Below are 23,050 nucleotides of genomic sequence, written 5' to 3'. Positions count from 1 at the left end.
GTAGAAGCAAGGACAGGTGAACTGCCAGGAATATAGAGATGCTGTCCAAGCACGTAGGGACAGGGCTGGAAAAGGCAAAACCCATCTGGAGCTGAACATGGTAAGGAATTGTGGACAGCAGCAAGGACATCTACAAGTATACCAGCTGCAAAAGGAAGACAAGGGAAAACATGGGCCTGCTGCTGAATGCAGTAGGGGACCTGGTAACAAGAAAGCTGAGGTACTTTTGTTTTACTGGCAAGGCCAGCCTTCAGGAACCTCATGCCCTGAAACCTGTGAGAAAGTCTGGAGCAAGAGGAAGAAGATCAAGTTAAGGAATGTTTAATTTTAAAAAAGCAATATTAAAGTCCATGGGGCCTTATGGGATGTATCCATGCCTCCTGACAGTGCTGGCTGGTGTCATTGAGGCCACTCTCAATTAAAGATTATGGTGATCAGGGAAAGTTCCTAAACCATAGAAAAGAGTGAATGTCACTCCTGTCTTTAAGTAGGAGGACATAGGGAACTACAGGCTGGTCACCCTCATCTCTGTCCCCTGGAAGGTGATGGGGCAAGTATTCCTGGAGAGCACCTCCAAACAACTGAAGGACAAGGTTACTGGGAACAGCCAGCATGGCCTTTGCAACCACACAGCCCTGTAATACAGCGTAGGCATTGCTAGCAATGGGCCATAAGCTTTGTACTGAGTTTGCAAGGCCTCAGGATAGAGAGTCTTCAGGCTCGCTTTATCCAAACATCTCTTGACCTGCCTGAAGCTTTATTTAATTTGGTTGAGCTGAAACAGCAATTTTACTAACGGACCAGGGGGTTAAACATGAGAGTTGGACGAGATGATGCCCAGAGGTTTCTGGCAACCTCCACTATTCTGTGAAAGTAAAGTCTGATGAAATTCAGCTGGAATTTGCCTCCCATTTAAGAAATATACAGAGCATTTTTTTAAATTACTTGACTTCTTAAATAATTCCAAACCATTATTTTCTCCTTATTCTGACCCTCTCTTTTCTTGACTCAAGTGAAGGAATGAAAAGTAAATCTGATGCAACATGTTCAGGAGAAGTTTACAGATATAAAATGTCTTATTCAAGTTCCTAATTAAAAAAAAATAATGGTTTACTTTAACTTAAATTTTAAGAAAAAAATAAAACTAGCAAATAATGGATTTGTAATATTGCTCTTCACTGCTTCTTTGAAGACTAATTCAGCAAATTGATTTGTTTAAATCTTTGGAAATCTATTTAAGCATATGAGAATTAATACACATTTTGAATTCATGATGTCTTTTGCAGACATTGTAACTTATGCTACTTCTTAGTTTTCTCTTACAAATACATCTGCAAAGACCTGTTTCTTGAGTAGGTCTATTGATTTTCTAAAATCAAAAGTAGATCAAAACTGGTATTTGCTCAAACATTATCTCTGTCCTTATTATTAACCACTAGCTTTTGGATTTTGACCCTTCTTTTACAAGAAAACTTTGAACTTACAATGGAAAAGATTTGTTCATTCTAGGTGTGTTAGACTTTTTGTTGGTTTTTTTGTTTGTTTTTTTTCAGCTGGAACAGGAAATTTTACTTCATATTTTACAAACTTTCATCCAGACCAATAATGCTTTTATTGTCATGGTATATATAGGATTGCCCATTAAATTATTAAGCTTAAAATCTGAGTCAAGTTTTCTATTTACTTTGGGTTTTGTTTTCCTGTTATGTTTTGCTGTCAGGTGTGGATGTATTACTGTCCCTGCTAATCAAGTGCTCTAGAATGCAATTTCTGCTTAGTTCAGTCAATAACTGATCAATTACTATTGCAAAGTTGAAATGTATGTTGCACTTATGTTCCTGGCAGGTTCTGCCCAAACAATCACACCATCAGTACAGACATAAGTCACTTCTACTAAATTTCCACCAGTGGAATATTCTGGCAACTAAATTTATCTCAGAGGAAGTTTCTGGAAATGAAACACCCCCAAAAGTCATCCTAGGATAAAAATTTTAGTTCTCTGCCTATGAAGCTGCTAGGCATCATGTGATGCTCCCAGTTTTGCAAACAATTCAGCCATCTCATTATTTACTCCCCTCTTGGTAGTAGTTGACCCAGTTGTCTTTAATGGACTGGCAGGATGTCCAAATGCCTTGAGGACGTTCCATTTAAGGAATGCACATGGACATGCATTTGCATGCTTGCAGCATTGTTCTTCTCTTGGGTGAGGGTGATTTAAGATAGACAAAATGAACTTTCTGTCTTCAGGATAGAAGCATTCACCTGGGGTATGGAGAACGAGAAAAACTTGTTGAACAAGGGAATGCTACAATGATTAGCATTCATTTGGGCAGCAACTGGTGGAATGCAGAAGAGCAAAACTCCCAGTTTGGCATTTTAACAACCCTGAAAATGTCAGCATGTAGTTGCTTTTAACTACATTCTAAGCCAAACTTAACTTTTTACGGTCTACAAGCATAGCCCGAGGGCTCACAAACCTCTGAAAAAAACCACACAGGCATCATTCAAATTAGAAGACTGACAGAAAAAGAAAATAAGTGACAAGTTCTCCTCAGCTCTGATTTTCTTTCCTCTTAGTTTTTTCTGATCTTTTTTCTTTCATCCTCACTCACAGCTTTCTTTCTGTCTTCTGTACTGAGGTGACATTGCAATGTAAAAATCAGGAAAGTACTGTTTTGTAATGTGCACTGCACACATACATTTGTTTTGATGACTTGTGTCTCTGTTTTCATATTTGCACAGAAATGGTAAAGTAAACTTCATTTAAAAATCAAAACAACAGCAGCTGTACTTTGTTCAGCTTTTGTTGTTTTGGGTTTTTTTGGTCTTCAGCTTAGACATTCAGTCACTTCTGATCTCTTGATCTCCCATTTGTTTTTTTTTTTTTTTTTTTGCAGGACCATGTCACAAACCATAACTGCTGCAAGACCTTTCTCTTCATAGCCATCTCTGACATCATTCTGGCTTACTGTGCTGCCTTCTGCATTTGTTTTATGACACACACCTAAGTTTTCTTTCATGTGTGCAATTTCAGCTTTAAAGACACATTATGACAGGTTTTTTCTCCCTTACATTTTCCTACTTTATCCTGAATTTAGATTCACACTTTTGTATTTCTGTGTACTGTTGAAATAATCCACATTCTGTTGCTTTTCTGAATCTGTCTCCTAACTTCCTATTGCCTTTCTGGTCACCGCTTCACAGCTTATGATGGGCTTTTTATGTCTCTTCTTTAGCTAGACAGATCTTGTGGTATTTTGGGGTTTTTTTTAAGAGTTAGTTGCTGCAGCAAGTGGGAGTTTCCAAGCCCTCCTCCTGTGCATACCCTGGGAACACTTGATCTCATATCAAAGGGACTTCTATGATTCTCTGACTTCAGAACTGAGCTTTTAGTATCACTGCTGTGATACATTTCAAATGCCCCTTTAAGCTGCAGCATTGAGAAGTAAGACTCATAACACTCCAATACTTCCATTTTAATACAGGTTAGCAAATACAGCAGACATCAGAATTGTCTTTTATCAATTTAGTCATGATATATTTCAACTGTTTGAACCCTTGTCATAACTCAGGCAATTTTAATCCCCAAAATTTTGTATGATACAGTGGTTTTAAAATGCAGTACTTAAATCCAGCTTGAATGCTTGCCATCTACCAACCTGGAGAGCCTATGTTATTTTTGGGCCCTAATCTTGTATGACCTCCTCTCCTCACTGCATTTTTCTGCCAGTTGGATTTTCACAACAGTTCCTTACATATTCTTCACAAAGTAGCAGGAGTAGTCAGCTCCTCATTCCTCAGCTGCAAGAAGTGTGTCTTACACATTGATTCTATAGAATATAGATTCTTTTCACCTGTTTGAGCACAATTTGGCATGAAGTTACATAAATACGGTCCAAACATAAAAAAGCCCCAAATACTAGAAAGACAAAGTGTCTGTCAAAAATCTACACATTTTTTATGCTTATCTGTCTGACATTGAGCTAGACAGCTTCTCAGACTTTTTTTGTCAGTGTTTGCTAAGCAGTGAATGGTACTTTATTGCTCGTTTCTAGATCAGCCTCAGAAGACAGACACAGGACTGCCTTGCATTGCCACACTACAGTGCTGCCAAGCCACCCGCTAGAAGACTCTTCTGCCTTCTGTACTATCAACTGTAAGTTCAGGCTCTGTTTTTCCTTAATTATTAATATTTCAGCCTTTTACAAGCTAGACTATTTTGGTAAAAAGACATTGTCTCTTCAGTTTAGGATATTTTAATTCTTTTTCATGTAAAGGGGGGCTACGTAAAGGCCTGGATAATCCTTTCTGTAGAGCTGTTCTTAGGATTGAGCTTTGTAAAAGAATAAATAGAAGAACATAGATTCCTCTGATCAGCTGTGTTGGGAGCTTTACAGATTCCTACTTAGGCAAGAAGGAATGCTGAACGCTATTCCAAGTGCAGGCTTCAGAGGTTATGCCAAGGGAACCGTATGCTGCTTGCTTAACTGTTAACACTGGCAGGGCTTTGAACAGGGCAGACAAAGGCAGTCCTTGGTGTAACAGCAACACGTCACAGCGCACAGCAGTGACATCCTACACGCCATCTGCCTAGGTCAACACAAAAGATAACACTGGCATTTGAGATGCACTTCCACATACCTTAAGAACCAAAGAGCAAGAACAAGCCCTTAGAATAGGGTTAATTACAGGTACATTAGGTACAAGACAATAAAAAACCCAAAGTAATTATGCAAAAGTGGCAGATGCAAAAACTTCAGGACTACTGTACCTGAAGACCCTGGAAAAAATGTTTAAGATTTGTCTCCAGAAAACACCTAAGTGGAGCTACCTATGTGTGGACAAGGTGACTAAATTTCTGTTGTGCTCAGTGGAGTTGAATGTAGGTGTGGAATGGGCTGAACAGCTGAGACTCCACAGCATGCACTGAATGCATGGACAGCTGGACTCCACCGCCTGTAACAGGCGCTTCAGCACTCAGGATGCAGCACACACACAGAAGCACCCAAGTGTCTTAAGAAAAAGCTGGTAAGGGATCTGCCCATAAGCAACAGTGCTTATACATACACAGGAAAACACCAAGTTTTGCAGGGACATTTGAGCTACTTCCAGAGTAGCAGGGAGGTAGCTGCACTCATGTAGCATGCTGTACAAATGAATACACTTCGCTTCTTAGCAAGAGTAAAAAATCCCTATCAAACACTACTGTGCTATGGCTGGGTCTTCTGTACAGCACTCAGGTTTTGTTAAGAGAAAGATTTACTTTTTCCCCCTCTAGAAGAAGCTGCTCCCAGGGAAGCAACATTCATTCCTCTCCCAGCTGCCTAAACCTGGGAACACTAATGAGTTACTATTAGCCATTTAAATCACCTTGCATAAAATCCACAAAATCCTGGAAAATGGTATTCTCGTTATTAGCCCAGCTGTTGCACCACCACAGTGGGCAAAGTAGTACTAGAGATGAGCAACAGGAAAGACTACGGAATTAATGACTAAAGGCTTATAGCAATTTTCACAGACTCATTTCATTAATATACAGAGCTTTTGAATGAAACTATGCTTAATGCATGGCTGTGTGTCAGCTCATGGGTGCTTTCCTGCTAACATCAATGATCTCCCTATTTATTAGGCATTCTCCCTGTCTTTCAGCATCATGTGACATGACATGATGTCCAATTAGACAGCCCTAACTGGATTGTTTTTGCAATTAAGATGTGAGGCAATACATTAAAGGCTACCTTAGTACACATTGGATATTAGAACTGACCAGTTTGTTCATAATGCTATAAAAATAGTTTGGCATTCACAAGTTTTATTAAATAGGATTTTCTATCTAGGAAATCTAATAGAAAGTCTATAAAGCAAGCATAATTTTTGTGTTCAGAGAAAGATTGGCCATGAGGAGAGTGAACAGTCTGCTGTGTAAAACATCCCCTGAAATCCATAAGACTGATTACTTACTTATCCAGACTAGGAACCATAGGAACAGAGACATACTTCGCAGTTCACGTTTTTTTCCCTTCAACACAGAAAGAGATGATATAGGGAGAACAATCCTAAAATAGTCTTGTACTGGGTCACCCTGATTTTTTGAGGTAGAGAACTTTTAGTCTACTCCTTTTATTTGTTAAGTTCTAAAAAAAAAAAAAAAAAATCTAATTTCCTCTTAATTGCCACAAACAAAATAAAGTACTTGATTATCATGGTATATACTGAATGGTGCCTGTATTTTCTTATGCTGTTTTATGTAATCCTGGAAAGCTTCATGACTGATTAGGTGGGTCATTTGCAAGAAATGCCGTTTCAGAAGACTTGCACATTGATCAATACATGAGATAAGTTGTTTGGCGTTTTTTTACCCTCAGACCTTGCAGAACAGGTAAGAACAGACCATTTATGCATCTCAGATTGCCTTTGTTTTTGCCACCAATGCCCCGGCCAACTTATACTTCATTTGTGATCCAGTTATGAAATTCGAGTTACCCTTTCCTTCTACCCAGAAATTTATTAGTAATACTCAGGAGCAGCAAATAAAACAGAAGGTGTAACCAGGATTGTAACAATAGGCCTATCTATTGCATTGCAACACAACCCTGGACTTGCCGCCACCACCACATTAGTGGTGTGAACAATTAATACGGAAACCTGTCAAGGAAGCTTTTGAATACAGCCCTACCTAAGCTTCAATAAGAAACAACACTCTTTGTACAACTGACATGGGTAGTTTGTCACCATTCAGATAGATGGGATGCCAAACAGGACAAAAGTTCAAATTAGTTCGACCATTTAAAAGATTAATTACAAGATTTGCTCTGTTATTATTTTACCCTCTACTAAGAAGCTACTTCACCTAGTAAAAGCAACTCAGCAACTAGTTTCAAGTTTTGTTTTTTACAAGACAGCAGCTTAAACACCAAAAATTAGTCATAAATAATGTTTATTATCTAACTGTTTACAATAGGGTAAAAGTAAAGTGAACTTATGTGTTTCCTCAAAGTATTCCAACTCCACAGATTTTGTTTCTACTTATACAATACTGAAAAACAATCAGGAGCTGCACAGGTTTCTCACACAGGATCAAGCATATCCACTAAAAGATGCCAACTCCACTGGTCTCCCAAAATGCCTTGTGCTAGCACTGTTCTTGGACTGCTGTGCAGCAGCACTCAGACAGTGTTCAGCAGCCTATGCCACAAGGGCCTCTGGTGCAAATCAGGCAGCAAACTTTTTTTTTGTTATGAGACCAGATAAGATTGCAACAGGGAGCTTAGGTCACCATAGATACCTAGAGGGATAATTTCTAGTTCTATGCCAGGTAATCTCATCACAAATAGACTCCCCACTGAGGAAGAACAGAGCATCTTAGCCATTCTGCAGAGCACTTATCAGAAATAGTTACAAAACATCCTCTCGTTCCAGAATTGTTCTAAGTACAGGGACTCATGTTCAAGAATCTAACTACAAACAGTACCTCGTGTTGAGACTATGCTCCTTGGTGTAGGTCACGTTTTACAAGTCTGCTATATGCAAAACTCTGCCCTGCAATGAGGAAATGAGTGGAAAGTGAGAATATTTAAGTTCTGTACTCAAAGTCATACACATAGAGGACAAATGAACATCAGAGCAGAAGTCTTAGGAGAAGCAGCTGTGGGAGCTAGTGTTTAGTGGAAAGGAGGCTTAAGGGAGACCTTATTGCCCTCTACAACCACCTGAAAGGAGGCTATAGACAGGTGAGGGTCAGACTTTTCTCCCATGTAAAAAATGATACTGCAAGAGGAAACTGCCTTAAGTTGCACCAGAGGAGGTTTAGAGTGGATACTAGAAAAAATTTATTGATGGGTGGCCAGGCATTGAGACAGGCTGCCCAAGAAAGTAGTGGAATCACCACTCATGGAAGTATTAAAAAAAGCCCATGTAGATGTGGTGCTTTGGGACATGGTTGAATGGTGGACCTGGCCATGTTAGGTTAACAGTTGGACTCAATGATCTTAGAGGTCTTCTCCAACCTTAGTAAACTGAGAATATAGAAGTTACCACAAGAGTAGTTGTAAAATACTGCCAAAGGCAAATACAATACACATACCACTGAACACACGGGAACAGAGTTAACAGAGCCTTAAGCTGAAAGTACAGGTAACAGATGTCCCACTCCTCTCTTACCTAGTATTACTGTTAAACTGACACACTCATCTAGAACAGTTTTAAAGATTAAGGTGAAGCTTGTGCTTACTGTCAAGTTTCAGCCATCCTCCCTCGTTGAACCACATTTGCAGCTGTGAAATCCTTATTTGAAAAAGTAATCCCAGCATCCCCTCACATACACAATTACCATACTTTCTGCAACGCAACACTGCAGAAGACAAGGCAAATGTGTCCTCAGCCTGTGGCACAAGAGCTGCGTCTGTTTAGCTCACCATCAGCTTGTTCTTATCCCAATTTAACCTGCACATATTTTAGACTGTTTATGAAATGCTGTACTGCTCTTTACAAAGTACAGTACGCAGCTTTAAGGTCTGAAATGATGCTGCTTCCTCAGAAGCACTGGCCCTGAAGGTACTCATGAGGTGCTGGGAACTGAGACATGCAGCGATATTGATGGAAGCATCTGAGCATTGCTGCCTGGGGGAGGCAGCACCCTCATGCCTGATGCAGGGTGGCATTGAGCCTCACAGTGGCATTGAAAAGCTCTGAAGTTCAATTCTCAGTTTGTTTCCATTTATACTTCACTTTCATTGGCCATCTGATATATTCATAACAGGGGACACACAAAAGAACAAAGTCCCAGCAGAACAGATATCACATTCTACATCAACTCAATACACGTGGATTTCTGCATAATTGATCATTTTATTGGAATCTGTTAAAAGATGTTTGTTCACATCACCTGTTCAGCAGGCAGTTATGCTGCTTCTGTTCACTGCATACATACTGAGCAAGTCTCCAAGCAATATATAAATATTGTCTGACCCCATACTTAAGTATCTTTACTACAAAAAGCAGCTTTTCCTCAATAAAGTTGTATCCGTGGGACCAATGTGCATTTCTTCTAGCTATGACTTGTACCAAATCTGTATCAACAACCATAGGTTAAATACATCAATGCATGTTAATAGAGCTTTAACAGTAAAAAAAAAAAGTAAGAAAGTTAAATACTGCAACAGCGGAGATACATACTGCATTTGAATGATAGAACATAGTCTGTTGACCTAGTTAATGACACAGTCACCAAAACACAACATACAGAAGCAATGTCAACAGCCAGTACTTGTCTAAGCATTTTAGAGCTCCCCTTTTCCCTTCAAATAAAGAAGGGTTGTGCACATCTTGAATGTGAACTTAGGTATCATTAACCTTACAGCAGTATTGAAGCTGATAAAGGTTAGGTAGAGACACACTAAAGCTGCAGGCCACTGAGTACACATAGCATTTGTGAGTTTGAGAAGCCAATGTTTACTATAGGACAGGTTCATTGTTCAAACTAAGTGCAGCCTATGTAACAGCAGCATTAATTGGCAAGACACACTTAGTAGAAAATGCCACTTTAGAAACCTAGTATATTTCAGTTAATTGAGTAAAGTGTTGATTTAGCTAGCTATAATGAGGGCTAGGGAAGTATTTTAACTGAAACACCTTGGTAAAGTGAAACAAGCTGACCTTCATTGTCCTCTAGTACCCAGGAAAAAAGGTAAATGTGTTCTCTGTGTCATCAAGGACTAGTATTTCAGCGGGCATTTCAGTTTTTAACCTAGGGGTAGGTTAAAATAAATCTGTATACAATGTAACATACCTAAAATAGGTGCAATGATGACCAAGTAGTTGTCAGTCTCTACTTTTACTATTACAAGCCCAACAATTTTGGCACACAAGTATAGCCAATCTTTTAAGCTCAAATTCAACCATTCCAAGCCAGAGAGACCCATTTCAGAGATGGCTCTGGGATAGCATTCTGGACTGTAAAAGCATGCATATACCAGCTGCCCAGAAACACACAGCTAAAAGAAGTTGCTAGAAATAGCCACTGAACATACACATGCATGCCAGTGAGTTTCCCAATTAAAACGCTATTTACAAGCCATACTTCAATTTTTTGTAATTTGTAGTTTTCAACCCAACTTACACATATGAGTTCAAGTGAAGGACAAACAATACAACCTTTTGAAATATCCAAAGTGAAAATGAGTGCAAGTTATAAAGCTACAAAGAGGTTAGCAATGATTTCCTGGTCTTTTCAGGTGAAAAATTATTTACTAGATAAGCAACGCCAGAGAGGGGTGGAGTCCATGAAGGACATAACCTTTAGGTAAGCAAACACAGCCTCAACCAACAATACTGACTTTTTGAAAATTCTGAAAGTTTCTTTATACTGAAAACTGAAGTCCTCCACGAAGTTATCTGGTATCTTGCTGCATGTTGTAATGTTATTGCCCTACAAGTTGTGCAGAAACCCACAGCCAAGTATTAATGCACAAGAAATTTAGAAGTTACCGTGCATAAGATATGATTAAGCTGTATCATAATCTCAGGTATTGATTATGGCTTAGACCTGCATTGAAAGTGAACACTTAGACAAATATCCTTGCGTGGATGACATTGTCCATATGAAAGTGAGACAACTTTGCTACACTGAAGACTTACATGGTTAAAGTGACCTTCTGCTTAGAAGAAACAATAGACAATATATTCACAGATAACCATTGCAAGAATTAGCCCTGTAAAAAATTCAACAATACTTTTTACTTAAGTGTATATATTTGCAGATATTTTATAAGCAAGCTGTTTCTTGAACAGCCAGATATTTGATAGTTAATTCTTTATCCTACTTCCTCCCTCAACCAAATTTGCCAAATTCAAGACATTGTTTTAGCAGCATTCATGAAATCAATAGTGCAAAGCTGTTACAAAAACCTCTTTTCCCAAGCTATGACACACGTCAAGTTTTGTATTAGGTCAATAGCACTTCCCATGTATTTAGAGCTCTGGGGAAAGGCAGGAACAATAGATATGCTGAATCTAGCAAACAAACAATTGTTTGCCAAAGGCTTTTTTGTATTTTATTTTTGGGTGGATTTTTTTAAATTTGCTGCTCATACTGGCCCTTGTTACAACTTTGGTAACTAGTTCACTGCATTAAATTCACAATTCCTCATTTTGATATGCACCTATAACATGTGAATTGAACTGCACCACAATAATTGTAATGTCATCTCTATACATTCGAGCCAGCTCTTCAGGAAGACTAAGCATCTTGGACAGTCGCTCATGATCCACTGTTCCAAACTCATTGTTACCCACTGCATGACGTATCAGGTGAGTTGCTGCATTCTGATCTTCGAATACTGAAGAGATTCTTGCTCTCCTTTCTGTTAAGAGACCATGCATCTGTCCCAAAGTTACCTTATAGCCACCAACAGCTATTGGCTGCTGGTGGTGAACACCAGTGAGGTACTCCCCTACAATTCTAGCTACATCTTGCCTGTGCATTGTCTCCCACAGCCCATCTGTGGCCAAAACCAGGAACTTATCCTGTGGCCGTAATTTGTGATGTATGACTTCTGGTTCAGCTGTGAGGTATGGGGGAGTGTAATAGTTTGGAGGAATAAACTTTGTATATTCATTGTCATTCAGCTGATCTGGGCCTGATTCTATTACTCTCTTTTGCAGTTCAATACTCCATTTAAACTTTACGTCACCAAAAGCTCTGAAAGGCATCAGGAGACCCAAGAGACGATCTTGTTTCACAAGACTCTTCTCTTCAGACTTTGGATGCTCCATTTTCACACGTTCCACTTCATGTTCATTTTGTGCATTGTGGTCATAGGACAAATTAACTGCAGACCAAGATCCATCTTCTTCCTGAACGCCAAGCATTGCCCTACTGTCACCTGTGTTTGCAATGTGCAAGTCAACACCATCCACATGAGCTACACAGGCAGTTGCACCAGAAAATGCTACTCGCAGTACCAGGTAGTTGAGAAAAGAATTAGGATCTCCTACTTGAGCTTCCAAAGAAATATCATTATCAAGCCTCTTGAAGGCATTAATTAAAGCTTCTCTCACATCAGTAGTCTCTCCACTGTTGAGATCAATCAGCTCCTGCCAGTAAGTTCTTAGACTGTTGAAGTAAAGCTTGGAAGCCTCTTTGCTAAAATAATCATTGGGATGCTTGTGCCACTGTAAAATGGGCAAGAGAGCTCTGCCACTCTCCACAGCATTTTCTATTTCAAGTAAAGTCTCATGAGGTAACAAAGAGACAGCAATGTAGTAAAATAGTCTTTCACTGACAGCTTGAGCACAAGCACAGCCTGCGTGGCCATCAAACACACCCAGAAGCATCCCTCTTGTCTGTAAACAAGTGGCAGCACTTCTCCGGTCCTCTATCGGAGCATTAGCAGGCAACTGGTTGCTATCGAAGCCAAGAACAGAACTTACATTTTTACCATCAAATTCTGGGACTTTGAAACTGTATTCATTTGCCTTCAGAATGCTGTTGACTTGTGGAGGGGTGAGGTAAAACCTCTGTGGTGTAGAAGCATAATCCCTTGTGTGAATAAAGTGATTAAAGTGCTCCTTTGGCCTATAAAGTGCCGCAAATTTCTTCTGCGGTGCATATCTGAAGTGACTGTGAGCAAAATGAGATGACAAACAACACAGATGTCTATGGTGGCAGTAACACGCAGTACTGCCTATCCTGCTAATCTCACAGTTACGAATCAATGGGAACAGATGAGCTGGTGCTGGCATGGCATCAGACAACAATGGCAGCCTGGAGCTTCGGACTGGAATTGCTGAAAGACAAGAGAACAACTATGCTTAGCGGGACAGCTAACAGATTTTTTTTCCCCAGAATTCTGTTAAGATGTTTACAGCTCCTAACCGAGTTGCTTATTATATAGAGTTCATAGCTTCAAAGGACTTGACAAAAGAAAGGCATTACAAGGTGCTTGTTTATAGACACTACATTGGGCTGTAACCAAAAATCTATACCATACCTCAGCACAGGTATTTTGGCTCTTATACCCACTCAGATAGCAGGCATGAAGTGAAAGCATCACCCAGACAGTCAATGAAGCTTCAAACAACTTAGCACAATGGTTAGCATGGAGCACTCAACATAATTGCCACAGGACTTTTACAGCTATTTGCTTTCCTGGTGATTTCACAGCTGACAGAGACAAACATGGCACGCAAGGAAGAAAACTCTTTCTATAAGGCAGAAGAAGAGAAAGCATCTAACAGGAGGACTCAAGAAACAACTCTGAGATGACATACAGTGAAGACTGTTTAGACAACAGAAGCAAGCAGTAGGTGATAGAGAATGGATATTCTTTACACAATCAGAAGCCAGTAGCAGGTTTTGTTTCTTCTCCCCCCTTTCACATGTAAAACTTCAAACTTGTGTGACATATACTAAATAGCCACAGCAATCTATGCAGCAACTTTCTAGCTTAAGATATAAGTACAAGAGGTAGAAAGGAAATAATATATATTTCCAACAGCTACTCCATCCCAGTAAATTTTAAGATTACAAAGCACTTTAAAAAGCTACTCAATTGAAGGACTGTATGCAAATTATTTGCTTCCGTGTCTAGAACACAGGCTTGCACAATACTCTAATTCAGTGTTAAGATAAACCACTAGTATCTGAAAAAATATTCTACTGCTACTTGCCACATCTAAAAGCTTTCCTTACTTTTCACTTCCCTGAAGAAAGAGTATGCTAGCGTACTCTTTCTTGTCCCCATTTACATACCAAATCACAACGTCAGTGAGAGTGCCTCTCAAAAGCCTTATTCACTATGCCTCATTATCAGGAAGTCTTTCACAATGTAATACTTGAGAAACAATTCCAGAGTGGAATGGAGTTGAACTGTGCCTTGTGTGAAGTACACACATTTAAGGCAAATTCAATTTTCGCTTTTATGATCAAGTTTCATCATAAAAGCTTTTTCTCAGAAAAGACCATTAGAAGGCTTACTGCAATCATAAGTACTAATCTATCAGGACTACTAAATGTCATATTGTTTTACTGAAGAAATGGATATTGCTGTGTTATGCAAGGTGCTTCAGCTACTAAATGGATTTTTCAGCCAAGCAGGCATACCAGTATTTCAGATGAGACTCAACCCCACTAAAATAGGCAGCAAGCCCAAATACTCAGCCTAAAGGATCATACAACACAGGAGAAATTGCATTTTGCAATCACCCCATTCCATAAGCTTTCCATAGCTTCAGCCATAGGATTCTGATCACCTGGACCAGCTAAGAAGTGTCTGGAAACATATGAAGCTTTACCCCATTCTCTCTGTTTCAAAAAAGGGCAGCAAGTCACATTCTTCCCTCCAAGCTTCTTTGTTCTTTTTAAGTAAACCAGATTGGAGCCCATTTCTCTGTTACATGACATGTAAGTGCTGAAAGCAGAGCAGAATTTGTGTTGCTATCACTCCACTGACTTCCCAGTATTAGTGAGTGACTGTTGTATGTTGACAAAGACTCTCCCGAATCTCCCACTGACAGCTGTGAAGACTGAAGTTTTCTGCTGTGCAGGTACCAGGAAGAGCTTGGGCTGTAGTCCAGACACCCAGCAGCAGTGAATTGGCTCAAGCTTCCAGATGCATACTGAATTTATGTTAGCCATTTGCTTCTCCAGTCCAGGCTTCACACACACACACACAGCATGACAGCAATAGACTGCAACTCTAAATATAGATTTTAAATTCTATTCATTGCCTTCTAATTATATGGGAGCTATTTTGGTAACAGTTATGCATATTTCTTCACGTGACATTGAAAAGCAACAATTTTGCTTACAGAACAGTAACCTTAAGGTTCTATGGATGTGCCTGGCCTACAGCAGCACCTCAGTTTCAGTACTGGTCTCCCATTAGACTCCCACTGATCAAGTTCTCCTGACTGCTCAGCATTTGTGTTCAGTGCTGACCCACAGTGGTGCCTCAACTGTTCTGACAGTTTTGTTGGTCCATGATGTAGCAAAAATACAAATGTATTGCTGCTGTAACAGTTCTGCAGTGCCAGCAGAGAATATTTTGCTGATTTTTAATCATTAGTTTATCAAATGTTACATGAAATCCAAGAGAAAGTAGTAAAAAGTTGGCCTCCCATTTTCCCTGGCTCTTATCATTTACAGTAGATCTGTGTCAGTTTAAGAGATCAGTCTGTTTCACATACCAGATTCAATAATTCCAAGTTGATTAAGTAAATGCATAATTCCAAGTGTCCAAACCTGAATGGAAGTTAGTCTCCCCCATTCACCCCCACAACACAGATGCCCCAAATATAACCAGACACTTCAGCTAGCCTTTAAATAATTAAGATCCCAAGATCATTATGGCTGATCAAAAGATGGCAGAGAAGAAAAAGAAGTAGAAATTTTACAGTTCAAGCAAGATTCATTAAGATAGTAGAATCAATCCAGTGTAAACACCTCCCCAAGCCCAGAGCAGGGTACAAGTGTTATTTTTCAAACTGTAAACATATTATGACCAATAATGAGTCAGATGGTCAACTAAGGGGTTTTGTAGTACTACACTAAAAAAATAGAAAAGTGTTCCACTTTTCTTTAATAAAGGCTCGTTATAGCCATTCTATAAGGGCTAGTTGACACTGCACAGACAGGTTCCTCCAAAACACTGCGCCATGGCTTCGGGTAAAAACACTTACTCGGGTGCCTTTCCTACACCTGACAAACCTGAATGAGCCAGCTGGAGAGGACGGGGAGGTGGGGGAGGACGAACAATAAGCATTCAACACAAGCAGCACCGTTAATCCTTCCCTTCGGCTTCGGCCCTCAGACACAGCCCAGCCTAGCAGCCCCTTCCCGGGTCCCATCCGACCCCCGAACCCGTCGCTCCACGAAGGGAGATACATACCGATCCGCCTGGGCCCAGGACATACACACATTCTCCTGTCACAACATGAAGCCGCCAACATCCACAAAGCAGAAGCCCGGGGGGCGGGGGGAGAAGCAAGGCAGAGAGTTTGTTAGAGAAGACGTAGAGCTCCGGCACGGAGGTGGGACGGCAGACAGGAGGAGACACGCACACACAGCCGTTCTGCGGGCGCACGGCGCCGCCACTGCCGCTCGCCCGGCGATGGGACCGAGCCAGCTCCGCAGGGACCGCCCGCACCCGCCGCCCGCCCGGGCACCGAGCCGGCCCCGCTCTCCCTTCCGGCAGGGCGAGGGGCAGGGCCCGCCCGCGCTGCGCGCCGCCGGGCGGACACCGCTACCCGCTCAGGCACTGCGCGGCCCCGACATGGCCGCCCCTCCCCAGCTGCCCGCCCGCCTCCGGCACGACCACCTCCTCCTCCCTCCGCCCGTCCCGGGCACAGACCTGGGCCTTTCCCGGGCGGCTCAGGGAGACGGGTAGAAGGACCGTGCGGCGCAAGAAGAGAAGCGGGTGGAAGGACCGCGCCGCCCCGAACGCAACCACTGCTCCCAAACCCCCGACAGCCACCGCCTCACGCCCGCGGCCGCCGCGCCTTATAAAGGGCCCTGCAGCGCGCGGCGCGCCGCCTATTGGCTGCCGAGGAGGGCAAGGCGGGCACGTGACGCGGAGGCCGAGGGAGAGCGCGGGGGGCGGGAGGAGGAGGGGGCGTTGCGTGCGCGCGCACCGCGCAGGGGCAGGAAGGCGCGAACGCGCGAAGGCGGCGGCGGCGCGCGGTGTGCCCGCCCCATCCCCCGAGGTGTGCGTGAGGAGAGGGAGAGGCCCCCGGTGCGGTTTTCCGAGTGGGAAACGGGGCCGTGGGGGTTTTCCTCTGAAATGCTCGTGAAGGGTCTTTAACAGGTACGAAGCACGTTAACTCCACAAGGGACCGCTAAAGTCTGTTCCCTAAGCCGGGGACCTTTCTGCCCTGAAAAAGCCCCCCACATTCCTTCGGTCAGGAGTCAGAGTCACAAAACTGCTGACTGTTACGGAGACCGAATATGGGAAAATGTCTAAATTTTGTAGGGCGTATTGGCATTTACTCTGAATTCCTTTTAAAGAATGGTGCTCTGGTGTTTTTTTCCCCCCTTGAAATGTTCGAGTTGACTTGAACAGTCACAAAGCATGTTAACTCCGCAAGAGACCACTGAAGCTTGTACTGAAACGTCGGGGTTTGGGGGTTTTTTTTATTAATTTTTTTTATTAATTTTTTTTTATTAATTTGCCCCGTGGAGATTCCCGGTTTTTTTTTTTTATTAATTTGCCCCGGGGATTCTCCAGAATCCCTCCAGGCATAGCAAGCTGCTATGAAGTGCCAAAGACCAGGGACCTCTCTGCCCCGACATCGCCACCCCGCTGCCGGCAGTGCCAGCAATGAGCAGTCTGAGGGCAGTAGCTGCGAAGGAGGAGCAGCCCTTCCCTAGAAGGGCAGCAGCTGCCTGTCGTTCCTGCCGGCGCGGCAGCAGCAGTAGCCTCATTTCTCTCCCCTCTCTTAGTTACTGTCCTGTCCCTGTTCCACATCTCTACGGCAACACTCAATTTTGTACGTGCTTCTGAGATACTCTTATCCAGACTTGCTCGTCATGTACATTTCTGAATATGGAAAGTATATAAATTCGACAATATTTTGATTTCTTTGATCATCTCTCTGTTTATAGATGCCTGTGCTCTCACGCCTTACTATTTTTCACTATGTCCGGGATGCCCACTTTGCTGTGTGTTGTTGGCAGCAGATGTTAGCAAGCCTCGGGGTGTTGCAATTAGCATTCCCTCAGCAGCTGTAACAAAACATAGATTTTGACTATACTTATGTCTTTACCCAGTTGGTAGGATGTGTACAGCTGTGTACCAAAACCAGGAGAAGAAACAAAGGAAAATCTGCACATAGTGCCCAGAAGACTCAAGAGCTCTACTTGAAATTAAGAGTGTGGAAAGTACTGCCCTGTGACCCTCTGTGTGAAAACCAGCTAGAAAGATAAAATGATGCCATCCTTAGAAATGCAAGTCTTTCATGGTAGGAGTTGAAAACACAGAGTATTAAAATTTTCATTTATTGGTGTTCTGGGTGACTTTCGAGACATTTATTTGTTTATCCAGAATGGTAAAACATCATCTTCTCTTTGAGGCTTATTTTAGAAGTAAAAAAAAAAAGGCATCTGACAGACACCACTGTACATTAAAAACTTCATTAAACAGCATTGAAAACAAGTTATTTGCATGCCTTTTTAACGGTAGCACATGGTTAAAAATAGATTTCCAAAATGTGCTGAATCAACAACCATTTACATAATTTTCTATTTGCAGCAAGAATGATTGTAAAGCCCCAAAATTTAGAAAATTTCTTATAGACTATGTAAAGGGGTACTATCACGGCACCTTCTCACCCTGTCAGAAGCAAGAAAGCTGTGGGAGGACAGACCTCTGCCTGGGTGAATTTGAGTGATGGTTGTATGAGTAGATACACAGAAATGGACTGGGATGCAGTCACCACTGATCAGCTCATATTCCTCTAAGTAAGGAGTTTGTAGAGTGGCTTCATGTATGACTTCCACAGAGAATGTTGCTGTCCAGAGTTGCCTACCTAGAGAAAAAATTCCACAAAATAGTTAGCATTTAGCACTTTTGGTCTTCAGAACATCTTGTGCCCATTAGTTCAATTCTCCATAATTTGCTGTGAAATTGAAACGTTAGTGGTACAACTCCTTGTTTATTTATTTAATTATCCCTTTATTCCTGATTTAAGGCCAGGAGAGGAGCTACTTTTAGAGCTGGTCTTGGAAGTTGTAGCTCCCTGTCTCACAGTATCCTGTTGATATCGCTGAACTTTACAAAAAATTTGAATTTTAAAACACTGAGTGAGAAAAGATTTTGGCCTTAGCAGCCACATGTAAATCCCACAAATTAAAGACAAAATGCTAAAATTTGGCTGACATTTTGCTCCTCAAGCTGTGAGTTTGCTGGTGTGCTGCCAGAAGTTGGATGTTGCAATGTAACTGGAAAGTTAGGTTTTCCTTATCTTCATCTTGCTGCTGCCAAGACCTTTTTGTGCACTTTGAGCAACAGTCCAATTTTGCTGATTCTAAAGAATAAAAAATGTTTTAATGAATAAAAACATATTGTTCCACATTTAACATTTTACACCAGAGATTGATGGAAAAGCAATTACTTGTAACTACTTCAAGGTATGCAATTCTCTGTTTCCCTGGATGAAAGGATTATCAACAGAGTGTAAGAAGAGCCATCATTTCTTGTCTTACTGTGCCTGTTGCCAGTAGTGGCTAATTCTGCACTGCAAAACCAACAAGCAGCTATGCATTATCACTGCAGCTGAAGTGCTGCAGTACTTACCCTAACACACATTTCCAAAAAAATACATTTCCAGAGAAACTCTGTTACAAATCATCAAAATCCATTTTCATTTGAAATCAAGTGTTTGTAATAACCTTCTAGTTTAAATAGATTCTTATGCCTAATGTATAAAAATGGATTCATTTTTATTGACTAATTTTTACTGCAAGTTAGTTTGGGAGCACTGGGTAATATTTCACTTGTTTTTATATCCCCTGACTCCTTAACATTCTTCTGATATCCTTGCACACAATGTTCCAGAAATGCTGTGTTTCTCCTGTGCTTGTTGAAAAGAGCAGCTGCTCATTAAACCTGTCTTAAAACTGAGTGCATAGATCAAACACTTCCACTTGGCATGCTGCCATACCGATCTGGAGCGGGGAAAAAAAGGCAGAAGAGTCATGTAAGTTTTGAGAGCAGAAAGAAAAGCCTAACAAGGGAGAAAATAAGGGAGACAAGCATGCCAGGTACTGAATAAACAGGAAGGATTGGGCAGGACTAAACTGCGTTCTTTCCTTTCCTGAGAGCACTACAGAAGCAATGACAGCAGTCTGAGTATGCTGTTCCACAGAGAGCAATTTATTTTTAGCAGAAATCAGGAGCATTATGTGGCAAAAATAAATGTGTCGGTAGAGCTCAAAGCAGATGGAGTACCTGCAAACAGCGGTGGCCTGGGCTCTTCAGTCTGCTTCAAAGGGAGAGTTTGGTTGTGCATTCAGGTGTTCTGCTGCCCTCTCAGGGAGCATTTGCTGTGGGTGGTGTATCTGTCCTCCCTCAACACAGCTGGGTTTCTGAGTATAGTGAACATTTCCGAAGTTTTACAGTGAGCCGTGCAAAAGGTGATTTTTAAAGAACGTCTAAGAGTATCAACTTTAGAGTAAACCAGCAGCACCGAGCCACATGATTCATTTCTCCCCTGCCCTTTCTAAAGGCAATTCCAATGGCGAATCACAGACAAATTGCTTTCAGTGGGTATGCACAGATACCCCATTTCAGTGGGGATGCACAGATAGTTTAATTTATTTTGTCTGCCCTGCAGGCCCTTTGTATCTTCAGTCTTAATTCCTTTCCAAAATGAAGCAGTGGGTCTGACTCATTCAACAGTTCAGATTCAACTTCCTAGACTCAGAGAGTAATTGAGGTCAGACAAGACCTGCTGAAAGCAGGGCCACCTTCAAAGCTAGGTCAGGTTGTTCAGGGACTTGGTCAGTCCTGTTTTGGACATCTCTGAGGACTGAGGTGCTCCAGTCTGCCTGGGCCCCAGTACTTCATCACTTTAATTTTTAAGATTTTTAGTTTTTAGTTAATCAGAATTTTCCTTGTTAAGCTTGTATCTGTTGCTTCTTTCCCTTCAGGACTTCTTTGTACCATCCTATATGTTGATTCTCATCTCATGAGCAGAGAATTAAATGCATTTTTTTCATTTGGTAGTTGTTGTGCACTAGTTTGCACTTTTCACCTTGATTGGTTTATCAGGGTCTGGTGTCCAGTTTGGGGAATAGAGCATTCTAACTTGATGAAGTAAAGGAAATTCTGTAGCAAAATAATTTCTTGGCCAGCTTCAGGAACGATACTTAGGACATTATCAGTGGCTGGCTTTGAGGAAGTAGTTTCAGGATATCAGGAAGTTGGATCCAGCAATTACCTCAGTTCTGAAGGGTCTGATCCCTTTTCCAGCTGTAGTTCATCATGTGCATTTTTCATATTTCTTTGTTACAGTCATTTTAAAAAGTAACTACATTTGCAGTTATAATGGCTGCCATGCAAAAGATTCAATAGATTTCAGGGGAAATAGTGGAGATTAAAACTGGGAGGGGAATCTGCCTGCATTTTTCCATGCAGAGAATAGCTTACACTTTTCAACAGAAAAAATACTGTTTACGTAATGCTGCTGGAACAATGATATCCTGGGTTCATTTTATCAGATATGATACCCTCAAATAAAAGATTGCTCAGAGGCTGGTAACTGGATATAGCCTTTTGTCTTTACTTGAGGTCACTGGAGTCAAGAAATGGAAAGCCAGTGGATGGTCTATAGAAACAGCTGGCTTATTTGAGATCTTTCTATGCAAATGTGAATCTTAAGGACTAATAATTTCTCCAGCAATGAGGAAGAGCAACCAGTGCCAATTACTAGAAATACCGGTGTTACTGTCTTAGCATGAGGGGGTACTTTGAAGTGAAAAGTAGTTATGGAAGATAAAATTAGAAATTTTGATTTAGAACCAAGAGTAGGCTCTGAACAAATCTCTTAGATGTCTTGGGGCGCAGGGTTAGATCAGGTCACATTTCCACTTGTAACAAGGAAGTTTAGACAGAGTATCAAAGTGACCTCTCATTCCTATTTGCTTTCTCAGTTTAGCCTTACCTAAATGCTGGGAAAATAAGACCTTGTATCCTTTGGGGTTTATATTTGATGAAAAAAAATATAAGCATTTGTTATTTTTTTCTGTAGAAAAAAGATGAGTTGGGTTACTGGTTTCCTTGGCTGATAAATAGACTTATTTTCTCAAGTGACCCCATCTACATAAATATTTATGATTTGCTTTATACTGTATGTTTAATTTATCTTTTTAAACAACAAACCAAACATGTATTTGTTCTAACCTCTTCCCTTTCCCTGACTAGATCCAGTATCCTGTTCTTCCAGGCAGGTATCCTAAACAGAAGGTTACAGAGCCTCATTTGCTGCCTCTGAGCCAAGGAGTGGTGGATTCTTGTGTGAGTGACCAGTCTTCACTGCACGGTAAGGCACTGCCCTTGCCTCAGCTGACCTACAGCCAGACAGTAACAGGACTCACCTGGGAAAAGAGGCAGTGGGGAATGAAGGTGACAATTATACCAGCCTTTTACATTAAAAGCTTTAGCCACTAGGCTGTTACATGCTAAAATAAGAACAAGCAGAAGGAGGGCCACTGTGTCATACAAGTGGAGCTGGAGCTTTGTTTATGGTATTCAGGAACTGGAGGCAGCCAACTCCCTCTGAGAGATCTTGGCCATCTCAGCAGAACAAAGCTGTGCTTCTGTGCCAGGCTTTTAATCAAAAGAGAAGGCCTGACTGTGACCAGTTCCAGCAAGGCTGCTTTAGGGGTGTTTCTTGTCTTGGGGAATTTTTTATAATGTTGTTTAGGGATCCCCGCTCTAAGTTTGCCCTGCGTTGGCACTGGGGTGCTTTCCTTGAATCTGGATTCCAGCCCAGGGCTGGATTTGGCTAGCAAGTCTGAATAACCCTCATATTCAGTTGCACAGCTCAATAATGTCCCTGTGGCAGAGGCCAGGGAGGTGGTGCAAGATCACACGTTCCCCCATGGATGGGCTGTGACTCTGAGAAACCTCCATAAAGACCTAGGAGCACTGGGAGGACATTCAGTAAGCACAAGATGACTGCTACCCTGCTGCTTCTCAGGAGCTCAGGACGCACATTTCCTGCGAACCTTTTGGGCTTGCAAATGAGCAGTCCAGGCACCTTACTCCTTCCCCATGATCATTTTACTCAATGTGTTTCAAATGCCCTGGAGGAAATCCAGATTGCAAGCTAAGTGTTTTAGAGTAGTATTTTAAGAAGAAGGATTATTTATTCTATTAGTGTTGACTTTAAACACTGGGGCTAAACACCAGGCACATCAGGCTGTTTCTTTGAAACTTCTTTGAACTTTGGATGCATCTCTGCAGCCTGCAGAGGTTTGTGTAACTGCAGAGGTTTGTTCAGTTTGTCTGGTTGTTATATAAGCCGTCTTTTATTTTCCTTTTGCTTGTGATCA

General features: G+C 41.5%; 1 protein-coding gene across 4 annotated transcripts; it reads right to left on the bottom strand.

Moving 5' to 3' along the window:
* Positions 1 to 6,920: 6,920 nt before the first annotated feature.
* PDP1 (pyruvate dehyrogenase phosphatase catalytic subunit 1) lies at positions 6,921 to 16,502 on the bottom strand. Of its 4 annotated transcripts, none has more exons than XM_032129360.1 (3): positions 16,350 to 16,502; positions 15,888 to 15,922; positions 6,921 to 12,785 (listed from the first exon to the last, which is right to left on the bottom strand). In XM_032129360.1, exons 2-3 carry the CDS (start codon positions 15,916 to 15,918, stop codon positions 11,134 to 11,136), a joined length of 1,683 nt encoding a protein of 560 aa, XP_031985251.1. In that variant the 5' UTR covers positions 15,919 to 15,922; positions 16,350 to 16,502; the 3' UTR covers positions 6,921 to 11,133. The 4 variants fall into 4 exon arrangements, with proteins under 4 accessions (XP_031985251.1, XP_031985260.1, XP_031985255.1 ...); XM_032129369.1 differs by having other exon boundaries at positions 15,888 to 15,895; XM_032129364.1 differs by lacking the exon at positions 15,888 to 15,922.
* Between the last annotated feature and the right edge of the window lie 6,548 nt (positions 16,503 to 23,050).

The sequence above is a fragment of the Corvus moneduloides genome, chromosome 1, assembly GCF_009650955.1.
Source record: "Corvus moneduloides isolate bCorMon1 chromosome 1, bCorMon1.pri, whole genome shotgun sequence".
Taxonomy (NCBI): Eukaryota; Metazoa; Chordata; class Aves; order Passeriformes; family Corvidae; genus Corvus; species Corvus moneduloides.
This window is presented reverse-complemented; position numbering and strand designations above follow the sequence as displayed.